Raw genomic sequence first — 24,440 nt, forward strand, 5'->3', positions numbered from 1 at the left:
TCACACTGATTAACTCTTTAGTCACATCACAGTTTACTTATTGCGCTGCCTACTCTAGACAAATATTTTTTCTAATTATACAGTGCCTTGCAAAAGTATTCACCCCCTTGGTGTTTTTCCTATTCTGTTGCATTACAACCTGTAATTTAAATATATTTTTATTTGGATTTCAAGTAATGGACATACACAGAATAGTCCGAATTGGTGAAGTGAAATGAAAAAAATACCTTGTTTCAAAAAATTCAAAAAAATGTAGGACTGAAAAGTGGTGGGTGCATATGTATTCACCCCCTTTGCTATGAAGCCCCTAAACAAGATCTGGTGCAACCAATTACCTTCAGAAGTCACATAATTAGTTAGATTGTACACAGGTGGACTTTATTTAAGTGTCACATGATCTCAGAATATATACACCTGTTCTGAAAGGCCCCAGAGTCTGCAACACCACTAAGCAAGCAGCACCACCAAGCAAGCGGCACTATGAAGACCAAGGAGCTCTCCAAACAGGTCAGGTCCAAAGCCGTGGAGAAGTACAGATCAGGGTTGGGTTATATAAACATATCAGAAACTGAACATCCCAGGGAGCATCATTAAATCCATTATTAAAAAATGGAAAGAATATGGCACCACAACAAACCTGCCAAGAACAGACGAGGCAAGGAGGGTATTAATCAGAGGCAACAAAGAGACGACCAAAGATAACCCGAAGGAGCTGTGTGTCATGACTTCTGCCGACGTTGGTCCCTCTCCTTGTTCGGGCGGCGTTCGGCAGTCGATATCACTGACCTTCTAGCCATCGCCGATCCACTTTTCATTTTCCATTGGTTTTGTCTTGTCTTCCATCACACCTGGTTCCAATTCCATCAATTAATCAATCCATCAATTGTGTATTTAACCCTGTGTTCCCTTGTCCTTGTCCGTAATTGTTTGTTGTAGTGCTTGTGCACGGTATGCTGGTATTTACCGGGTTTTGTTTGACCCATTTATTGTATTATTCTGTTGACGGTGGTTTGTGGTTATTAAACACAACCGTTGTAAATCAGTTTCCCCTCTCCTGTGCCTGACTTCTCTGCCGCCAGTAGCACCACAGTGGAGATTGGAGTATCTGTCCATAGACCACTTTAGGCCGTACACTCCACAGAGCTGGGCTTTACGGAAGCGTGGCCAGAAAAAAGACATTGCTTAAAGAAAAAATAAGCAAGCACGTTTGGTGTTCGCCAAAAGGCATGTGGGAAACTTCCCAAACATATGGAAGAAGGTACTCTGGTCAGATGAGACTAAAATTGAGCTTTTTGGCCATCAAGGAAAACGCTTTGTGTAGCGCAAACCCACACCTCTAATCACACCGAGAACCCTATCCCCACAATGAAGCATGGTGGTGGCAGCATCATGCTGTGGGGATGTTTTTCATCTGCAAAGACTGGGAAACTGGTCAGAATTTAAGGAATGATGGATGGTGCTAAATACAGGGAAATTCTTGAGGGAAACCTGTTTCAGTCTTCCAGAGATTTGAGACTGAGACGAAGGTTCACCTTCCAGCAGGACAATGACCCCAAGCATACTGCTAAAGCAACACTCGAGTGGTTTAAGGGGAAACATTTAAACGTCTTGGAATGACCTAGTCAAAGCCCAGACCTCAATTGAATTGAGAATCTGTGGTATGACTTAAAGATTGCTGTACACCAGCGCACCCATCCAACGTGAAGGAGCTGGAGCAGGTTTGCCACGAAGAATGGGCAAAAATCTAGATAGATGTGCCAAGCTTATAGAGACATACCTCAAGAGACTTGCAGCTGTAATTGCTGCAAAAGGTGGCTCTACAAAGTATTGTCTTTGGGGGGGGGGGGGGGGGGGTGAATAGTTATGCACGCTCAAGTTTTCTGTTTTTTTTTGTCTCATTTGTTGTATGTTTCCCCATAAAAAATATTTTGCATCTTCAAAGTGGTAGGCATTGTGTAAATCAAATGAAACAAATCCCCCAAATCAATCTTAATTCCAGGTTGTAAGGCAACAAAATAGGAAAAATGCCCAGAGGGGTGAATATTTTCGCAAGCCACTGTATGAGCAAAACATATTTTTCTTAATTTGGAACAGTAAGCTAGACAAAATTCATTCCAGTTTCATCCCCCCCAAAAAGAAAAAATAAATATTTAAAAAGTGTATTATTGGTATACTGATAAAAAACATTATTTACAGAAAGAATCTGTAAAAAAATATATTATTTGTTAATTATATTATGAGTAGGAATAGTGGACTTATGTCACACCTGCAGTTAACTAAAATATATGGAAACGTATGCTCTATGCAAAATTACAATCAACTGATTGCAGCGTTACCACAAAAAAGGCAGGTGTAATGGGGAGAAGGTATGGAGCTTGTTTGTCTGCCCTTTATTAAAAACCAACATTGGCATAAATAGACAATATACCAGTTTAATTTGAGGACCAAAATGTTGACAGTGGCACCATACAGGTTGCAAAATAGCTGAGAAGAGATTTTTGATGTTCTGATTCCATGGCACATGGTTTATGAACTGATACACAAACAACACTTGATTCAAAACTTTTTTTTACATTTAAATTATACAAAATTCTTTCCACCTACAGAATGTTACGAATATTGGTCATTCAGTACAATCATCTCAAGAGATGATCATTTGAGCACTTATTCTGGCATTGCCTCTATGTAGCTTGTTTCTGGTCACAGGTTCAGGAGTGTCTGTAAAATCACAACATTTACCTGAAACTAACTCTACAAATAGCACTGTTGGGAGATATGGAAAGCCATCTTCAATCAATCAACAATGTAGTAACATTCTCAGTAAAAATATTTATCATTAATTTACAATCTGTAGATTAGCAAGGTTCAGAATGTATGTGAAACAGCACAGTTGAAATATACCCTATGTGTACAAACATGAAGGACACCTTCCGGATATTGAGTTGCTTTAGCCTTTCTACTACTAGTGCATAACGTTGTTAAAGGCAGCACACACAGCCAGTCACGCAATAGTTTTCCCAATGCACATGGCTGGGGAATTTTCAGGCATCATAAATAGATGTACACCCTCTTCTCAGTTAACTGCAAGGAATCCAGATGACATTACAACCTGTCAAAACATGGATTGGACCCGACATAGTATATACAGTAGCAATAGATTCATAGATTTCAGCTGCTTTGGATGAATTTCTTCGCAATGCATGTTCATTAGTTTGGAGTGGACAAGACAACTAATCTCTAAGATTGCAACCAATTTGCACCAAAAAGTGAGGGGCTATTACTGTATTTGTGTGTGGTCTGTATCTGGGGACCATGGGGTGTAAAGTAAACTCTGAGACACACCCCTACACTATGGAATGGAAACAGTCTAAACATGGTTCATATCAAAACTAAAATAACCACAGCCTCACAATGGTCAATCGGTCTGTCTTGCTGGATCATGTTGCCGATGATACTTTAGTTGTGAGCATCAGTAGGAGCGTCTAGGACCATGGCATGTGATGGTCCTCGGGCAGAGGAACATTTATGCAAGACGTAGAGAACACATAGATTTATTAGAAGCTGGAAAGGACATCCGTAGTATAGGCTACCATTTTTGTGTACAGTGTACCTGCAATGTGGCATGAGAGTGCAAGCTTTCCTTCTGTAAGCTAGACCTGTCTCAGGCATCTCTATTTACGTGGAGTGCTCTGCTCTTTTGCAGCCACAAGATGGCACTATTTACAAGATTCCAGGTTCAGAACCATTAACAATGTTCCTTCTCATTTGATACATTTTGCTTTCTAACAAAATTATCCAGTGAAACGCATAAAAAATCATGAGAAAATAGATTTATTAAAGTATTTTAAATCACTTGAGACAACAACTGTGCAAAACAGAACACAAAAGCATAACATCCCAACACAGACATATGAAATTGAAATATAAAAAAAGTACAAAATAGAAGTATAAAGTTAATTAGAACAAGAAGCGTCTGCATTAAACTGCTTTGACATTGACTTGGGCTTAAACATTCAGAGTGATGGGATGTCAGACCTTATAGGATAACAACATATTTGTCGTGAGTCAAAGCTGGTCCAATGTGACAGGGTTTCCCAAACTCGGTCCTGCCCCCCCTGTTTTTTCCCTAGCACTACACAGATTAATCAAATCATCAAAGCTTGACTATTTATGGTTATTTGAATCAGCTGTGTATTGAGTGCTAGGGCGAAACTCAAAACGTGCAGCAAGTGCGGGCCCCAGTACCGAGTTTGGGAAACCCTGCTAAATGGAGTCATAGAGGGAGTCTGAGACAGGGAATCAGATATCAGCAGAGTCAATGCTTCTCTCATTAGAGATGGCCTCAATTGGAGTGGGGACAGTTGGGGGAGAGGACTTCTTCCTGTGAATTAAGCAATTGGACACAATGGTGAGACAAGCCCATGCACCTTTCACTCATATGTCCTCAACAAACTGTTGTACTAAATAATAAACAAATGAAACCAACAATGTTAGTTCTTTAAAGAATTATTTAATCTTTCGTACAGTAAATTATGACACTCCTAAACAGAAAATAAATTGGTTTACATGACTCACATCAGGCGAGTGAGAAGTCTTTGCACTTTCTTCACACTGGGGTCCAGGCAGTACTGCACTCCATTCTTAAGGCTAACACTATCAAGATATAGAATGATTAAATTGATATTTACTTCGCAATGATTTTCAATTTTAATTGATGTCATCATATTATCATCATCCTCATCATAACTGATGAGATGATATATATACTCACATGAACTCCAGCCTGTCACAGGAGGGAGTTGGAGGATAGATCTGGATGTCCTCAACAGTGTTTGGAGCGCCAAAGCTGTTCCGCACCTTCCGACACAAACATCGTTGGCTCACAGAACCTATACAGAGAATCAGTGGACAATGAATCGAGTACAATCGAGCTACTTGGAATTACTAAATCGCAATACAAAAACAATTAACCATGCTCAAAAAATGTAAACATCATATTGACATGTAATAAACGTTCCATACCATAGTGATAACAATTATGGTAAAAAAAAAAGAGGTAGACTCACGCTGGGCGACTGTGATACAGATGGTGACAGCAAGGAGCAGGAGTATTCTGGTGATCATGGTCATGTTTTCAAGGTGTGGTGTTCCCTGCGGGTACAGCTGTTGGTTGAGATGAGTCTGTCTGGTGTGAAGAGATGGAGGACTGGAGATAAGATTTGAGTGTGTAAAGAGATATATGAGATGAGACGAGAGAGGGGTACTGTGAGGAGTTGAGAGAAGGGGCCCCTTATATACACAGCCTTTATCTTTCCAGTGATCATAAGAAATGTCCCTTTATGATGGAAACTGAAACTAACTAGCAACCACAAGAAAATGCCCCCCGCTCTTATCCACCCACTCTTTAGTCTGCAACCTCACTTAATTATTACATTTCAGTGTGGATTATTATGCATCTGGCTTTTCAAGATTTATAGTTTTTCAATTGGCTTTGAGTCACTGTTTTAAAATTCTAGTTAAATAAATTGTTTAGTCAGAGGAATGGTGACATAAATACAATTTCTATAGATCAGAGGAATTAACAAAATCCCTTTATGTGATGTGGTTAATCTCCCTAATCCAAGAATCTGGAAAATATGTATATGCCTTTAAATAATATTATTCATTATTATTTCTAATTCTCTGTGGAAAATTATTTTTCACCTCAGTAGGCCTAGTACTATGTTATGTTAATTTAATCTGTTTAGTAGGAACTGAATTGAATAAATTAGGAACTGAAATAATTTCATCCCCTAGAACTATCTATGACTGGGATGTATTTTCAATCATCATTTGCTGTATTTTTAATGTCATACATCAAACAATTGTTTCAGAGATGTGGGGGTTAAAATGTGTTGTGTTTGTTGTGTGCCTGCATCTTTATGTGACGGAGGAGGGTAAGTATTAAGGGGTTTCAGACCGTTCCATTGCGAAGTGAGTCTTTGCCGAACTGCTCTCATCACACATCATTAACACATGTAGTATCTCTGCAGATGAACCTCCTCTAATATTTCCAGTGTAAGAAGCTTTATAATTCTCACCTTTCTGTTCCCCATCAAAAAAACCACTTGTCACACATTTTTCCACCAACTGTACATTTGCTGAGTTATGTGGTCATTGACAAACTGAGTTTTGTCTCTAGAGCTCCCGAGTGGTGCAGCGGTCTAAGGCATTGCATCTCAGTGCTAGAGGCATCACTACAGACCCTGATTCGATTCCAGGCTGTATCACAACTGGCTGTGATTGGGAGTCCCATAGGGCAGTGCACAATTTGCCCAGCGTTGGCCTGTGTAGGCCGTCATTGTAAATATGAATTTGTTCTTAATTAACTGACTTGCTTAGTTAAGTAAAGGTTATATAAATGAATAAATATGGCTCCCTAAAGAGACTTTAGGTGGGCTTACCATTTTTTTTATTGCATATTCTTTCATTGGGACTAATTAAAGTGCCTTCAGAAACTATTCACACCCCTTGACTTTTTCCATTTAATTTTTTGGGGGATTAAATTCATATTTTGTGTCATTGATCTACACACAATACCCCACAATGTCAAAGTGGAATGCTTTTTTTTCAATTTAATAAGAAATAAAAGCTGAAATGTCTTGAGTCAATAAGTATTAAACTCCTTTGTTATGGCAACCTTAAATACGTTCAAGAGTAAACAGTAGCATGGACTCACTATTTGAGAAATAATTGTGGTTAACATGTTTTTTTTAATGATTACTATATACCCAATACAGTGCATTCAGAAAGTATTCAGACCCCTAAACTTTTTCCACATTTTCTTCCTTTACAGCTATATTCAGTAATGGTGTCACGACTTCGCCGAAATCGGTCCCTCTCCTTGTTCTCCGGCGTTCGGCGGTCGACGTCACCAGCCTTCTAGCCATCGCCGATCCACTTTTCATTTTCCATTTGTTTTGTCTTTGTTTTACACACCTGGTTTCAGTGTATGTTCGGTCCGTTATTGTGGGCTCGGTATTACGACATGTTATTGGAATATTTGAGTAAAGTTACTTGTGGTACTCATCCCTGCTGTCCTGCGCCTGACTCCTCTGCACCAGCTACACCCAGACCATTACAAATTGATTATTTTTTTTTTTTTATCTCATCAAGCTACACACAATACCCCATAATGACAAAGCAAAAACTTGTTTTTAGACATTTTTGCAAATGTATAAAATAAAAAAAATATTACATTTACATAAGGTTTCAGAACCTTTACTCAGTACTTTGTTGAAGCACCTTTGGCAGCGATTACAGCCCTGAGTCGTCTTGGGTATGATGCTACAAGCTTGGTACACCTGTATTTGGGGAGTTTCTCTGTCAGGTTGGATGGGCAGTGTCGCTGCACAGCTATTTTCAGGTCTCTCTAGAGATGTTCGATCGGGTTCAAGTCTCAGGCTTTGGCTGGGCCACTCAAGGTCATTAACAGACTTGGCCCCAAGCCACTCCTGCGTTGTCTTGGCTGTGTGCTTAGGGTTGTTGTCCTGTTGGAAGTTGAACCTTTGCCCCAGTCTGAGATCCTGAACGCTCTGGAGCAGGTTTTCATCAAGGATCTCTCTGTACTTTACTCCGTTCATCTTTCCCTCGATCCTGACTAGTCTCCCTGTCCCTGCCACTGAAAAACAACCCCACATTATGATCCTGCCATCACCATGCTTCACCGTAGGGATGGTGCCAAGTTTCCTCCAGATGTGACCCTCGGCATTCAGGCCAAAGAGTTACATTTTAGTTTCATCAGACCAGAGAATCTTGTTTCTCATAGTCTGGGAGTCCTTTTAGGTGCCTTTAGGCAAGCTCCAAGCGGGCTGTCATGTGCCTTTTACTGAGGAGTGGCTTCCGTCTGGCCGCTCTACCATAAAGGACTGATTGGTGGAGTGCTGCAGAGATGGGTGTCCTACTGGAAGGTTGTCCGTTTTCCACATAGGAACTCTGGAGCTCTGTCATAGTGACCATCGGGTTCTTTGTCACCTCGCTTACCAATTACCTTCTCCCCGAGTGCTCAGTTTGGCCGTGCTGCCAGCTCTTGAAAGAGTCTTGATGGTTCCAAACTTCTTCCATTTAAGAATAATGGAGGCCACTGTGTTCTCGTCGACCTTCAATGCTGCCGAAATGTTTTGTTACCCTACCCCAGGTCTGTTCCTCAAAACAATCCTGTTTCGGGGCTCTACAGCCAATTCCTTTGACCTCATGGCTTGGTTTTTGCTCTGACATGCACTCTCAACTGTGGGACCATCTATAGACAGGTGAGTACCTTTCCAAATATTGTCCAATCAATTGAATTTACAACATGTTTTAGAGAAAGTTTTAGAAATTGTTGCAACCCCTAACACTAGCCTGTTCAACCTCTTTCATATCGTCTGAGATTCCTAAAGATTGGAAAGCTGCCGCGGTCATCACCCTCTTCAAAGGGGGTGACACTCTAGACCCAAACTGCTACAGACCTATATCTATCCTACCTAAGTTAACAAACAGATTGCCGACCACTTCGAATCCCACCGTACCTTCTCCGCTATGCAATCTGGTTTCAGAGCTGGTCATGGGTGCACCTCAGCCACGCTCAAGGTCCTAAACGACATCATAACCGCCATCGATAAGAGACATTACTGTGCAGCCGTATTCATCGACCTGGCCAAGGCTTTCGACTCTGTCAATCACCACATTCTTATTGGCAGACTTGACAGCCTTGGTTTCTCAAATGATTGCCTCGCCTGGTTTACCAACTACTTCTCTGATAGAGTTCAGTGTGTCAAATCGGAGGGCCTGTTGTCCGGACTGGCAGTCTCTATGGGGGTGCTACAGGGTTCAATCCTCGGGCCGACTCTCTTCTCTGTATACATCAATGATGTTGCTCTTGCTGCTGGTGATTCTCTGATCCACTTCTACGACTACTCTGGACGGCTCTGACTTAGAATACGTGGACAACTACAAATACCTAGGTGTCTGGTTAGACTGGAAAATCTCCTTCCAGACTCACATTAAGCATCTCCAATCCAAAGTTAAATCTAGAATTGGCTTCCTATATCGCAACAAAGCATCCTTCACCATGCTGCCAAACATACCCTCGTAAAACTGACCATCCTACCGATCCTCGACTTCGGTGATGTCATCTATAAAATAGCCTCCAACACTCTACTCAACAAACTGGATGCAGTCTATCACAGTGCCATCCGTTTTGTCACCAAAGCCCCATATTCTACCCACCATTGCGACCTGTACGCTCTCGTTGGTTGGCCCTCGCTTCATACTCGTCGCCAAACCCACTGGCTACAGGTTATCTACAAGTCTCTGCTAGGTAAAGCCCCGCCTTATCTTAGCTCACTGGTCACCATAGCAGCACCCATTCGTAGCACGTGCTCCAGCAGGTATATCTCACTGGTCACCCCCAAAGCCAATTCTTCCTTTGGTCGTCTTTCCTTCCAGTTCTCTGCTGTCAATGACTGGAACGAACTGCAAAAATCTCTGAAGCTGGAGACGCATATCTCCCTCACTAGCTTTAAGCACCAGCTGTCAAGAGCAGCTCACAGATCACTGCACCTGTATATAGTCCATCTGTAAACAGCCCATCTACCTCATCCCCATACTGTATTTATTTATTTATCTTGCTCCTTTGCACCCCAGTATCTCTACTTGCACATTCATCTTCTGCACATCTACCATTCCAGTGTTTAATTGCTATATTTTAATTACTTTGCCACCGTGGCCTATTTATTGCTGTAATAGACTTTTTGTTTTCTTTTGTTCTACTGTATTATTGACTATGTTTTGTTAATTCCAAGTGCAACTCTGTGTTGTTTTGTGTCGAATTGCTATACTTTATCTTGGCCAGGTCGCAGTTGCAAATGAGAACTTGTTCTCAACTAGCCTACCTGGTTAAATAAAGGTGAAATACAAAAAATAAATAAAACAATTAAAACATCTCAAGGATGATGTTGGATCTACAACATTGTAGTTACTCCACAATACTAACCTAAATGACAGAGTGAAAAGAAGGGGAAAAAATTTGTAAACATGCATCCTGTTTGCAATATGGCACTAAAGTAATACTACAAAAAAATTGGGCAAAGAAATTAACCTTTTGACCTGAATACAAAGCATTATGTTTGGGTCAAATCCAACACAACACATCACGGACTACCACTCTTCATATTTTTAAGCATGGTGGTGGCTGCAAAATGTTTGGATATGCTCGTCATTGGCAAGGGAGTTTTTTGGGGGAATGAAAATAAACGGGGTAGAGCTAAGCACATGTAAAATCCTAGAGGAAAACCTGGTTCTGTCTGCTTTCCAACATACAGTGGGAGACAATTTCACCTTTCAGCATAACAATGACCTAAATCTCAAGCCCAAATATACACTGGAATGTCTCACCAAGACAACATTGAATGTTCCTGAGAGGCCTAGTTACAGTTTTGACTTAAAATCGTCGTTGAAAATCTATGGCAAAACATGAAAATGGCTGTCTAGCAATGACTAACAACCAACTTGACAGAGTTGGAAGAGTTTGTGCAATATTTGCCAATTATTTTTTTTGTGTGTGCAAAGCTCTTTGAGACGTACCCCAAAAGACTCACAGCTGTAATTGCTGACAAAGGTGCTTCTAACATGTATTGACTCCGGTGGTTGAATACTTATCTAATCAAGATATATTAGTGTTTAATTTTTCATTAATCTTAAAAAAATGTTCGAATTTCTCTTCCACTTTGACATTACAGAGTAAGTTGTGTATATCGTAAAAAAAAGAAGAAAATTAAATTCATTTTAATCCCAATTTGTAACACAATGTGGAAAATGTCAAGGGGTGTGAATACTTTCTGAAGGCACTGTATACACACCATAGTTAATGATTTGGAGTTACTTAGGGGAGATTCCACCCCCCTTCTCACTTTCGTTTTTTCCATATTTTTTCTTTTGTTTTCACTCTCCCTTTCTCTTTCTTTAAAAAAGTATGTTTTTCTTGTAAAAGTGGTACTGTCACTATTGAAAGATTTTTCTAGTTTCAGGTCCTGTTTGGGTCTGTAGCAGCAGAGTGATCACAGTTCCAGGCTAAAATGGAATGTCCCTGTCTGGATGTCATCGTGGGTGAAAAGGAGTTTGGAGCACAACTATGGGAAGTGAAGTATATAGTTTACAGGAAGTGACATGACAGTTTAGAGAAATTCAAATGAGATGGGCTTGAATATGATAAAATAGCATTACATCAGCTTGTCTATCTCTGGGAGAAGGGATAAGGCTTGGTTAGTAGTTTCAGGGTCAAATGCATTTCAGTTCAGTCAATTTAGAACATGCCTGATGTCTTTGGAGGTTATGTATGAGGTCAAGCAATACCAAGCTTATGGGAGAAGTTGGGTAAGAGAGCTATGGCCAACTGATAATGTGCAATGTTGAAGTAAATGTTAACGTCATTTAGTAGGCGAGTCTCAGTGTACGCGTATGCAAGATCAAATCCATAACTTGGTGATGTAAGCAACAGGGTTGGGCTCAATTCTGGAATTGACTCCAATTCAACTCATGAAGTGATTCTAACATGTATTGACTCAGGGGGTTGAATACTTTTATATTAGTGTTTTATTTTTTAATGATTTATTTTAATTTGACAAATGTTAGACATTTTCTTCCACTTTGACATTAGAGTATTTTGTGTAGATTGTTGGCAAAAAAAAGACAATTAAATCCACTTTAATCCCATCATGTAACACAACAAAATGTGGAAAAGTCAAGGGGCGTGAATACTTTCTGAAGGCAATTGTAACGTTCGTCGCCCTCCTCTGATGAGGAGTATGAAATGTCGGACCAATGCGCAGCGTGGTATGTGTTCATGATGTTTATTAACTGAACAACACAATTCTAAACAACAACGTGAAATAAACGAAAACTGAAACAGTCCTGAAAGGTGCAGAAAACACTAGACAGAAAATAATCACCCACAACTCAAAAGTGAAACCAGGCTACCTAATTATGGTTCTCAATCAGGGACAACGATAAACAGCTGCCTCTGAGAACCATACCAGGCCAAACACAGAAATCACAAAACATAGAAAAAGGAACATAGACAACCCACTCAACTCACGCCCTGACAATACTAAAACAAAAGACATAATAAAATTAACTAAGGTCAGAATGTGACAGTACACCCCCCCAAAGTTGCGAACTCCGGCCGCAAAACCTAAACCTATAGGGGAGGGTCTGGGTGGGTGTATGTTGCGATGGCGGCTCTGGCGCGGGACGTGGACCCCACTCCACCATAGTCCATCTCCGCCTCTTTACCCGCCTCCGTGGCCTCTTTAACGCGGCGACCCTCACCGCCGACCTCGGACTGGGGACCCAAGCCACAGGTCCCGAACGGACGGGAGATTCCGTCAGCACCTGCCGGACGGGAGATTCCGGCAGCACCGGACGGGCGGGAGACTCCGGCAGCTCCGGAGTGAAGGGCGACACCGGCAGCTCCGGAGTGAAGGGCGACACCGGCAGCTCCGGGCAGCTCCTGAGTGAAGGGCGACTCCGGCAGCTCAGGGCAGACTGGTGACTCTGGCAGCGCTGGGCAGGAGGAAGACTCTGACAGCGCTGAGCAGGCGGGAGCACCTGTAGGACGGAGACGGAGAGACAGCCTGGTGCCGGGGGCTGCCACCGGAGGGCTGGTGCGTGGAGGTGGCACCGGATAGACCGGACCGTGAAGGTGCACTGGAGCTCTCGAGCACCGAGCCTGCCCAACCTTACCTGTTTGAATGCTCCCTGTAGCCAGGCCAGTGTGGCGAGGTGGAATAGCCCGCACTGGACTGTGCTGGCGAACCGGGGACACCATGCGCAAGGCTGGTGCCATGTACCCCGGCCCGAGGAGACGCACTGGAGACCAGATGCGCTGAGCCGGCTTCATGGCACCTGGCTCGATGCCCACTCTAGCCTGGCCGAGGCGCTGCTATGTATCTCACCGGGCTATGCCTGCGCACCGGGGACACTGTGCGCCTCACGGCATAACATGGTGCCTGCCCGGTCCCTCTCTCTCCACATTAAGCATGGGGAGTTGGCGCAGGTCTCCTACCTGACTTCGCCACACTCCCCGTGTGCCACCCCCCCAAGACATTTTTGGGGCTGCCTCTCGGGCTTCCAGCCGCGCTGCTGTGCTGCCTCCTCATACCGCCACCTCTCAGCTTTCGCTGCCTCCAGCTCTACCTTGGGGCGACAATATCCAAAATGCTATATATCCATTTTCAGAAATGTTGGTAAATCAGCTTTTATTGTTTCATCTTAAGAGTCTATTGGTTCAATCTAAATAACATAATAAAAAAATCCCCATCAAAATCTGTCAATTTAAACTAGAAATACAGTGCATTCTGACAGTTTTCAAACACCTTTTTGTTATGTTACAGCCTTATTCTAAAATGGATTAATGTGCCCCCCCATCAGTCTACACACAATACCCCATAATGACAAAGCAAAAACAGATAAAAAAACAAATGCCTTATTTACTAATTTACATAAGTATTCAGATCCTTTGCTATGGGACTCACAGTCACGAGCTGGCTACCACCAGCTTACTCAACCCTGCACCTTAGAAGCCTCATGTACATAGACATGAAATTACTGGTCAATTTAATAAGGAACACTGGTCACTAATAATGTTAACGTACTGTTTTACTAATTTAATATGTATATGCTGTATTCTAGTCAATGCCATCCTATTAAACTATTGCTGTATACGTACTATATTATCTTACATATTCTACAGATATACCATATATTCTATCCGCATACTCTCCATAATGTTTATACAATCCCGTCACATATACACAGTACCAGTCAAAAGTTTGGACACACCTACTCATTCCGGGGATTTTCTTTATTTTTACTATTTTATACATAGAATAATAGTGAAGACAACAACAAGATCTGTATGTAAAACATTAGCATTTTTCATTTAACTAAAATGGTGCTGGAAGAAATGTCAGCAGTTTTACGGGCGTCTAACCAAATGTGCTATTCTGTGATTTTTTTTGCTCGATTTGTAACTTATTTTATACATAATGTTTCTGCCACCATATTTTACGGCAAAAAAGAGCTTCGGGATATCAGGATCAGGATCACTCACCTTGGATTAGACAAAGATTTTTTTCTTCAACAAGCAGGAAGAACGGGATATACTGCGAACACCCGACAAGGCCGACATCCAGACGCAGGTACAGAGGACACAGAGCGGGGTGCCTCATAAGGATCTGGAGAAGGCGAGTGGGTATGCTGCCGTTATCGTCTATATTATTCACCAACGTACAATCATTGGACAATAAATTAGACGAGGTACAAATATCCTACCAGCGGGACATCAAAAGCTGTAGCGTCTTATGTTTCACGGAATCGCGGCTGAATGATGACATGGACATTCAGCTAGCAGGATATACGCTGCACCAGCCAGATAGAACAGCACACTCCAGAAAGACGAGGGGGGCGGTCTGTGTATATTTGTAAACAACAGCTGGTGCACGAAATCTAAGGAAGTCTCTAGATCTTTCTCGCTTGAAGTAGAGTTTATCTTATGATAAACTGTAGACCACACTATTTGCCAAGAGAGTTTTCATCTATACTTTTCGTGGCTGTTTATTTACCACCACAGACAGTAGCTGGCACTAAGACCGCACTCAGTCAGCTGTATAAGGAAATAAGGAAACAGGAAACCAGTAACCCAGAGGTGGCGCTCCTAGTGGCTGGGGACTCTAATGCAGGGAAATTTAAATCAGTTTAACCCAATTTCTATTAACATGTCAAATGCGTAACCAGAGGGGAAAAAAAATCTAGATCGGCTGTACTCCACACACAGAGATGCGTACAAAGCTCTCCCTCACCCTCCATTTGGTAAATCTGACCACAATTATTTTCCCCTGATTCCTGCTTACAAGCAAAAATTAAAGCAGGAAGCACCAGTGACTAGATCTATAAAATAGTGGTCAGATGAAGCATAGACTGAAACATGTTCCGGGATTCTTCCGATGGCGTTGAGGAGTACATCACATCAGTCACTGGCTTTATCAATAAGTGCATTGATGAAGTCGTCCCCTCAGTGACTGCACGTACATACCCCAATCAAAACGCCATGCATTGTAGGCAACATTCACACTGAGCTAAAGGGTAGAGCTGCCGCTTTCAAGGTGCGGAACTCTAACTCTGAAGTTTATAAGAAATCCTGCTATGCCCTCCGATGAACCATCAAACAGGCAAGCACCAATACAGGGCTAAGATTGAATCGTAATACACCGGCTCTGTCTTATGTGCCCGGGCTTGCAAACTATTACAGACTAGAAAGGGAAGCACAGCCGCGAGCTGCCCAGTGACACAAGCCTTCAAGACGAGCTAAATCACTTCTATGCTCGCTTCGAGGCAAGCAACACTGAGGCATGCATGAGAGCATCAGCTGTTCCGGACGACTGTGGATCACCCTCTCCATAGCTGACGTGAGTAAGACCTTTAAACATTCACAAGGCAGAGGGGCCAGATGGATTACCAGGATGTGTGCTCCGGGCATGTGCTGACCAACTGGCAAGTGACTTCACTGACATTTTCAACTAGTCCTTGATTGAGTCTGTAATAACAACATGTTTCAAGCAGACTACCATAGTCACTGTGCCCAAGAACACTAAGGCAACCTGCCTAAATGACTACAGACCCGTAGCACTCACGTCCGTAGCCATGATGTGCTTCGAAAGGCTGTTAATGGCTCACATCAACACCATTATCCCAGAGGGCAACACATCTGCCACACTGATCCTCAACACTGGACCCCCTCAGGGGGGCTTGCTCAGTCCCCTCCTGTACTCCCTGTTCACCCACGACTGCATGGCCAGGTACGACTCCAACACCATCATTAAGTTTGCAGACGACATAACAGTGGTAGGCCTGATCACCAACAACGACGAGACAGCCAATAGGGAGGAGGTCAGAGACCTGGCCGGGTGGTGCCAGAATAACAACATATCCCTCAACGTAACCAAGACTAAGGAGATGATTGTGGACTACAGGAAAAGGAGGACCGAGCACGCCCCCATTCTCATCGACGGAGCTGTAGTGGAGCAGGTTGAGAGCTTCAAGTTCCTTGGTGTCCACATCACCAACAAACTACAATGGGCCAAACACACCAAGATAGTCATGAAGAGGGCATGACAAAGCCTATTCCCCCTCAGGAAGCTTAAAAGATTTGACATGGGTCCTCAGATCCTCAAAAGGTTCTACAGCTGCAACATCGAGAGCATCCTGACTGGTTGCATCACTGCCTGGTACGGTAACTGCTCGGCCTCCACCCGCAAGTCACTACATAGGATAGTGCGTATGACCCAGTACATCACTGGGGCTAAGCTGCCTGCCATCCAGGACCTCTACACCAGGCGGTGTCAGAGGACGGCCCTAAATCGTCAAAGACCCCAACCACCCCAGTCATAAACTGTTCTCTCTACTTCCGGCAAGCGGTACCGGAGCACAAGTCTAGGACCAAAAGGCTTCTCAACAGCTTTTACTCTCAAGCCACAAGACTCCTGAACATGTAATCAAATGACTACCTGGACTATTTGCATTGCCCCCCCCCCCCACCCCCAACACCTCTTTACACTGCTGCTACTCTCTTTTTACCATATATGCATAGTCACTTTAACTATGCATTCATGTACATACTACTTCAATTAGCCAGACTAACCGGTGCCCCCGCACATTGGCCTCTTGGACTATCTGCATTGTGTCCTGCCACCCACCACCCGCCAACCCCTCTTTTACGCTACTGCTACTCTCTGTTTATCATATATGCATAGTCACTTTAATCATACCTACATGTACATATTACCTAAATTAGCCTGACTAACCGGTGCCTGTATATAGCCTTGCTACTATTATAGCCTCACTACTGTATATAGCCTCCCTACTGTTATTATTCACTGTCTTTTTACTGTTGTTTTTTATTTCCTACTTATCTATTGTTCACCTAATACCTATTCTTTACTTAAAAATTGCACTGTTGGTTAATGCCTGTAAGTAAGCATTTCACTGTAAGGTCTACCTACACCTGTTGTATTCTGCGCATGCTCCAAGGCAGTGATTGGGGACACTGCCCTGTGTTGGGTGCCGTCTTTCGGATGGGACGTTAAACGGGTGTCCTGACTCTCTGAGGTCATTAAAGATCCCATGGCACTGATTGTAAGAGTAGGGTTGTTAACCCCGGTGTCCTGGCTAAATTCCCAATCTGGCCCTCAAACCATCACGGTCACCTAATAATCCCCAGTTAACAATTGGCTCATTCACCCCCCTCCTCTCCCCTGTAACTATTCCCCAGGTCGTTGCTGCAAATGAGAACGTGTTCTCAGTCAACTTACATGGTAAAACAATGGATAAAACAAAACAAATGTGACAAATAAACTTTGATTTTATTTTTTTAATTTAGAAGATGCTGTTATCTAGAGCAACTTACAGTAAGTGCATTCATCTTAAGAAAGCTGCGTGAGACAATCACATATCACAGTCAAATACAGTATATAGCAGGGGAGAAAGGGGTAATTGAGACACCTTTTTTCTAGGAAACCATACACAAAATTAATAATTTGACCCCAAATTTAGAAGAGGTCATAATTTCATCAAGGAAGAAACCACATGGGAAAAGTTAGGACCAAAAAAAATCATTTATTTTGTTACAGGTTACAAGATCCTGGTATCTAAAACCAAAGTATGTCATTTTAAGACGGTTCTATACATCATTTCATGTCTCTATAAGCTTCAATATTATGTCCTAAATCCAGCATGAAAGTGCATCCTTGTAGCTGTGTGGGTTAATACTGTCAAAATGTTTGCATTGGGGTAAGTTGAGCCAATGGTCAGCCAATGGCAAGATGAGCAAATGTAATGCAGGGTATTCTCACAGGCATATGAGGTAATAACAGGGCCTGGCCTATGTTGAAAGTGTTAAAAAAAAGTACAAAGTGTTACGTATTAAGCCTGTGTTAAAACATGCTTAAAACGTAAAAAAGTGATTGTGCTGTATTTGGGAAATAAAGATAGATATGGTTTAAAAAGGTAGTGGTAATATTTATTCAGTATAGAAATGTGTAGGTTGCTTAACATACCCTGTTCTGCAGCTGAACTTACCCCATACCCTGGGACAGTGGTGTAAAGTACTTAAGTAAAAATACTTTAAAGTACTACTTATGTCGTTTTTTGGGGTATCTGTACTTTACTTAACTATTTATTTTTGTTGAAAATGTTTACTTTTACATACACTACATTCCTTTACATGTCAGAGTCTATCTAGAAGATGGGGAAGGAGTCAGGCGCAGGACCTAGGTAAGAGTAAAAAAACACTGTATTTACTCTATCCAAGAACATAACAAAAATCCCGTTATCAAACAAGGACAAAACAGGATAGAACTCCAACACACGAAAGACAATCACGCACAAACAGAAAGGGAAACCAGAGGGTTAAATAAGGAACATATTTATGAGATGGGAACCGGGTGTGTAAACAGACAAAACAAAAGGAAAAATGAAACATGGATCGGTGGCAGCTAGAAAGCCGGTGACGTCGACCGCCGAACGCCGCCCGAACAAGGAGAGGGAACAACTTCGGTGGAAGTCGTGACAATAAAAAATAATGTACTTTTCACTCTTTACATTTTTCCTGACACCCAAAAGTAGTTTTGAATGCTTAGCAGGACAGGAAAATAGTCTAATTCACACACTTATCAAGAGAACATCCCCAGTCATCCTTACTGTCTGATCTGACAGACTCACTAAACACAAATGCTTTGTTTGTAAATGATGTCTGAGTGTTGAAATGTGTCCCTGGCTATCCATAAATTAATTGGTTTGCTTAATATAAGGAATTTGAAATGATTTATTCGCATACTTTTGATACTTAAGTACATTTTAGCGATTACGTTAACTTTTGGTACTTAAGTACATTTAAAACCAAATACTTGTAAATGTACTGCAGACTTTTACTCAAGTAGTATTTTACTGGGTGACTTTCACTTTTACTTGAGTCATTTTCTTTTAAGGTATCTTTACTTTACTTTTAAGTATGACAATTGGGTACTTTTTTCACCACTGTCCCAGGGTAAGTTGTGCCAATTAGACCACGTTTTTTTGGGGAAAGCTATGTTTTCAAAACTGTAATGTTTACATATATTCTGATTTCCAGGGATACACAACATCCTGAAATATATGTAAATATCTTTGTTAGAAAGATTACTATATTTCCCTTGACTGAGTGATGAATGTAAAAAACAATTGGCTCAACTCTCCCCACTCTTCCCTCTACAAACTTCCATCCCAGCTAAACAATGGATATATAGCGTTTAACCAAAATAATCATTTGAAAGAAATCTATTAAAAAATCTATTAATAAAAAATCTGAGAACAGTAATATTTTACACACACATGAAAGTACCCATAAGCAATCACTTCTGATAAAAAACACAAGTGTGAAGAAAAACAAACTCTTAATTTGTACAGACTACACCTAATATACTGTAGAATAGAAGAGACATTTAAATTTAATTGAATTTCACTGAAATCAATTCTACAGTATTTCCTTTAATTCAAATTCAAATTCAAATTCGGTATCCTGTTTACTACTTCAATAAAACCTAATTGTAGTAATCAAGCATCGTGACCATGCTTTGACCAACTGAGACATTGGAACCAATTTGTACCTCAGAAATTGTCAGTGTGTCCCAACCTCTGTTGAGCAAAGTTCAGCGCCAGAGCTAGCTTTAGAGAAGTGGTTACTGTGTTGGATGAGACATCTCCACTGAGTCAACATGCACTGTGTGGGGTGAGGTAAGTCTAGCCACCAGTCACACACTGCCTTTATAAATGTAGGCTAGTTGGGGCTTCCCTTATGCAAAAATCACTGAAGCTGGAGACCCATATCTTCCTCACTAACTTTAAGCACTAGCTGTCAGAGTAGCTCCCAGATCACTGCACCTGTAAGCAGCCCATCTAACTACCTCATCCCAATAGTGTATTTATTTATTTATCTTGCTCCTTTGCACCCCAGTATCTCTACTTGCACATTCATCTTCTGCACATCTACCATTCCAGTGTTTAATTGCTATATTTTAATTACCTCGCCACCATGGCCTATTTATTGCCTTTGTGAACAGCATTTGTGAACAGCAGTTTTCAGTTCTTTCCACAGATTCTCGATTGGATTCAGGTCTGGACTTTGACTTGGCCATTCTAACACCTGGATATGTTTATTTTTGAACCATTCCATTGTAGATTTTGCTTTATGTTTTGGATCATTGTCTTGTTGGAAGACAAATCTCCGTCCCAGTCTCCGGTCTTTTGCAGACTCCATCAGGTTTTCTTCCAGAATGGTCCTGTATTTGGCTCCATCCATCTTCCCATCAATTTTAACCATCTTCCCTGTCCCTGCTGAAGAAAAGCAGGCCCAAACCATGATGCTGCCACCACCATGTTTGACAGTGGGGATGGTGTGTTCAGCTGTGTTGCTTTTATGCCAAACATAACGTCTTGCATTGTTGCCAAAAAGTTCAATTTTGGTTTCATCTGACCAGAGCACCTTCTTCCACATGTTTGGTGTCTCCCAGGTGGCTTGTGTAACGGATGTGAAACGGCTAGCTTAGTTAGCGTGGGCGCTAAATAGCGTTTCAATCAGTGACGTCACTTGCTCTGAGACCTTGAAGTAGTAGTTCCCCTTGCTCTGCAAGGGCCGCGGCTTTTGTGGAGCGATGGGTAACGACGCTTCGTAGGAGTCAGTTGTTGATGTGTGCAGAAGGTCCCTGGTTCGCGCCCGGGTATGGGCGAGGGGACGGTTTAAACTTATACTGTTACACTTGTGGCAAACTTTAAACGACACTTTTTAAGGATATCTTTAAGAAATGGCTTTCTTCTTGCCACTCTTCCATAAAGGCCAGATTTGTGCAATATACGACTGATTGTTGTCCCATGGACAGAGTCTCCCACCTCAGCTGTAGATCTCTGCAGTTCATCCAGAGTGATCATGGGCCTCTTGGCTGCATCTCTGATCAGTCTTCTCCTTGTATGAGCTGAAAGTTTAGAGGGACGGCCAGGTCTTGGTAGATTTGCAGTGGTCTGATACTTCTTCCATTTCAATATTATCGCTTGCACAGTGCTCCTTGGGATGTTTAAAGCTTGGGAAATCTTTTTGTATCCAAATCCGGCTTTAAACTTCTTCACAACAGTATCGCGGACCTGCCTGGTGTGTTCCTTGTTCTTCATGATGCTCTCTGCGCTTTTAACGGACCTCTGAGACTATCACAGTGCAGGTGCATTTATACAGAGACTTGATTACACACAGGTGGATTGTATTTATCATCATTAGTCATTTAGGTCAACATTGGATCATTCAGAGATCCTCACTGAACTTCTGGAGAGCGATTGCTGCACTGAAAGTAAAGGGGCTGAATAATTTTGCACGCCCAATTTTTCAGTTTTTGATTTGTTAAAAAAGTTTGAAATAGCCAATAAATGTCGTTCCACTTCATGATTGTGTCCCACTTGTTGTTGATTCTTCACAAAAAAAATACAGTTTTCTATCTTTATGTTTGAAGCCTGAAATGTGGCAAAAGGTCGCAAAGTTCAAGGGGGCCGAATACTTTCGCAAGGCACTGTATATATTTTTATTTTTCTACTGTATTATTGACTGTATGTTTGTTTATTCCATGTGTAACTCTGTGTTGTTGTATGTGTCGAACTGCTGTGTTTTATTTTAGCCAGGTCGCAGTTGTAAATGAGAACTTGTTCTCAACTAGCCTACCTGGTTAAATAAAGGTGTAGTTAAAAATAAATGTAAAAAATCTAAATAAATATGCTCTACCCCCTAGGCACTTTCTGATGATATAAAGGCACTTAATTAACACCCATAAGTGTGTTGGAATTTGCCATTAGAAGCTGACAGTAAACATTTTTCATAATAATTAAATGTCATTGTTCTTAACAAAAAGGTATTTTAAGACTTTCCATCGGAGCTACATTACAGACTGCATGTGTAAATGGAGGGAGGATGTGTGTCGTATCTCGCAGATCTCATGTGGTTTGGCTTTCCACACAGATAGTAAAGGTGTTTGAGATTTGCTGTGGGCAGATGTAGCTGCAGACAACCCTGGTCTTTTTCTGTCTCCACTGTAGGCAGCCTTTTGTCAGCTCCCACTTAAATATTTGATACGCGTGAACATTTCATGTTTTATGTTTAGTAATGGAGAGTGATGTATACGGCCCACCTTAGATAGAGCAAATGGACACAATGTTCCTGCAGTCTCATTTTGATGAGAGAGGTGACCCAATTTTCAAAAGGAGGATGAGGTCGTACTTATTGTTTTTGTTTTCTCACCTACAGAGAGGAAAGACGCTTGCACGCTTCCCCCTTCTTTTAGCTGTCTGCAGAACTAGAGCAGGATATTAACATCATGAAACTGCACATATTTCCAAACCACTAAACAGCAAAAGCCCCCTTCCTATACAGAAACCACAGAGAAACAGCTATTGCATCATCATCTCTTCCCCCACAGACAAGTGAATGTGACTGTGTAAGAGATTTACTGTAAACTGGACGGACATTTGGGTATTCATCTAATAGATAATGAATGATAAAAAAAAACATAAGATCAGTCCATACACAAACGTAATGTATGTCAGTCACTTTATCTTATTTGTTTTTCAGACAGGGTCGACCAGGTTGCACAAACAGTGTGCGCCTGCGTGTGTGTGCCAGTGCGGTTGTTGTCTCTGTGGTGTATGATTAGCATGGGTATGCTTGTTCCTGTGCACATGTTTGTAATGTCTTAGCTTCGTGTCCACAACGCGGTTCAACCCTAACCCAAGCCATAACCCCAACCCTTACAAAAGCCTGCACATACTTCAGGTTATGGATTGATCACCACTGATGTAAAGGGAGTTTTTCCTGCATATTTAGGGCTCAATTCAACCCGCATTGCAGTATTTACGCAGTATACCTATTTTTCCAACAGTCAAATTAACTCACAGACCGGTCTTGGTTACTGTATAAAAACCTACAGCTTCTACCGGAGTGACCCCCTCACATGCTTTCACTTTTCAGAATTAGGTAGTGAGTGGGAACAGGATTAATATTGTAAATAAAGACACTGCCTAAACATTGGAGGGTTTGAATGAATCCCAGCCTTAGGGCTCTAATCAGTCTGTATCGCTGAAGCATTACAGATTGCCCTCTAGCAATGTAAAGGTCATTTCAGATTGAACTGACCTATGCAGCGTTTACGATGAATTTAGTCTCTCTCTGTAACATTGCCTTTAAATTTCAATCACGCTGTAATGCTGAATTTCCCCCGATATGCATTGAATGGAGCCCTAAGAGAAATCCCATGCAGCCTTGTTTACAAGTTCAGACACTGGAATGTGAGATGTAATCCACAGCTCGATTAGGCTGACAGAAATCCTCATTATTTAGTTGAATGATTTTCAATTTGAGCTTAACTATTTCTATATAGCCTACACTCTCATTCTCATTCTGACCTTCTATCTGGAGATGGGGCGGGTGTGACTTCATGACCATGATCAAGAGCAGCTGCTCCCCAATTTTACACCTCCAATGCAGTTACTCCTGCACCCCAGACACCGCCAACCCATCAGCTCCCCGGGTGTCTGCTATCGCCGGTTAACGCTTAATCTGATTGAATCTAGGGGCTCTATTTAATCACTGAAATTTGACTGCATGAACTTTACAACAACCATGTGATCGAAGGTTATGAAGTTCCAAATCAAATTGTATTGGTCACATACACATGGTTAGCAGATGGTATTGCGAGTGTAGCGAAGTGATTGTGCTTCTAGTTCTGACAGTGCAGCCATATCTAACATGTAATCTAACAATTTCACAACAAATACCTAATACACATAAGTAAAGGAAATGAATAAGAATATATACATATAAATATATGGATGAGCAATGGCAAGGCAGCATAGTCAAGATGCAAAAGATAAAATACAATATAAAATACAGTATATAGGAATGAGATGAGTGATGCAAGATATGTAAACATTATTAAAGTGACATTATTAAAGTGACTAGTGATCAATTTATTAAAGTGGCCAATAACTTCAAGTCTGTATGTAGGAAGCACCCTTGTGGGGCCCCAGTGTTGAGAATCAGCGAAGTATAGGTGTCGTTTCCTACCTTCACCACCTGGTGGCAGTCCATCAGGAAGTCCAGGACTCAGTTGCACAGGGCGGGGTTGAGACCCAGGGCCTCAAGCTTATTGATGAGCTTGGAGGGTGCTATGGTGTTGAATGCTGAGCTGTAGTCAATGAACAGCATTCTTACAACGACTGCAGTCCACTTCAATATTCTGCATTTGCACCTCACCAGCTGTCACCTGCATTGTGGAAGGCACTCTTTGTCAACCAATCACCAG

The 24,440-nt window shown here is 41.8% G+C and overlaps 1 protein-coding gene across 3 annotated transcripts; it reads right to left on the reverse strand.

The window, feature by feature from the left end:
* Positions 1 to 3,815: 3,815 nt before the first annotated feature.
* LOC110489463 (C-X-C motif chemokine 11-1) lies at positions 3,816 to 24,377 on the reverse strand. Of its 3 annotated transcripts, none has more exons than XM_090198197.1 (6): positions 14,350 to 14,489; positions 14,129 to 14,252; positions 5,067 to 5,185; positions 4,772 to 4,889; positions 4,576 to 4,653; positions 3,816 to 4,381 (listed from the first exon to the last, which is right to left on the reverse strand). In XM_090198197.1, exons 3-6 carry the CDS (start codon positions 5,128 to 5,130, stop codon positions 4,300 to 4,302), a joined length of 342 nt encoding a protein of 113 aa, XP_090054323.1. In that variant the 5' UTR covers positions 5,131 to 5,185; positions 14,129 to 14,252; positions 14,350 to 14,489; the 3' UTR covers positions 3,816 to 4,299. The 3 variants fall into 3 exon arrangements, with proteins under 3 accessions (XP_090054323.1, XP_090054324.1, XP_021417841.1); XM_090198198.1 differs by having other exon boundaries at positions 5,067 to 5,206; XM_021562166.3 differs by lacking the exons at positions 14,129 to 14,252; positions 14,350 to 14,489 and adding an exon at positions 24,203 to 24,377.
* Between the last annotated feature and the right edge of the window lie 63 nt (positions 24,378 to 24,440).

Source organism: Oncorhynchus mykiss, chromosome 14 (genome assembly GCF_057628025.1).
Source record: "Oncorhynchus mykiss isolate SJ-2025 chromosome 14, ASM5762802v1, whole genome shotgun sequence".
Lineage (NCBI taxonomy): Eukaryota > Metazoa > Chordata > Actinopteri > Salmoniformes > Salmonidae > Oncorhynchus > Oncorhynchus mykiss.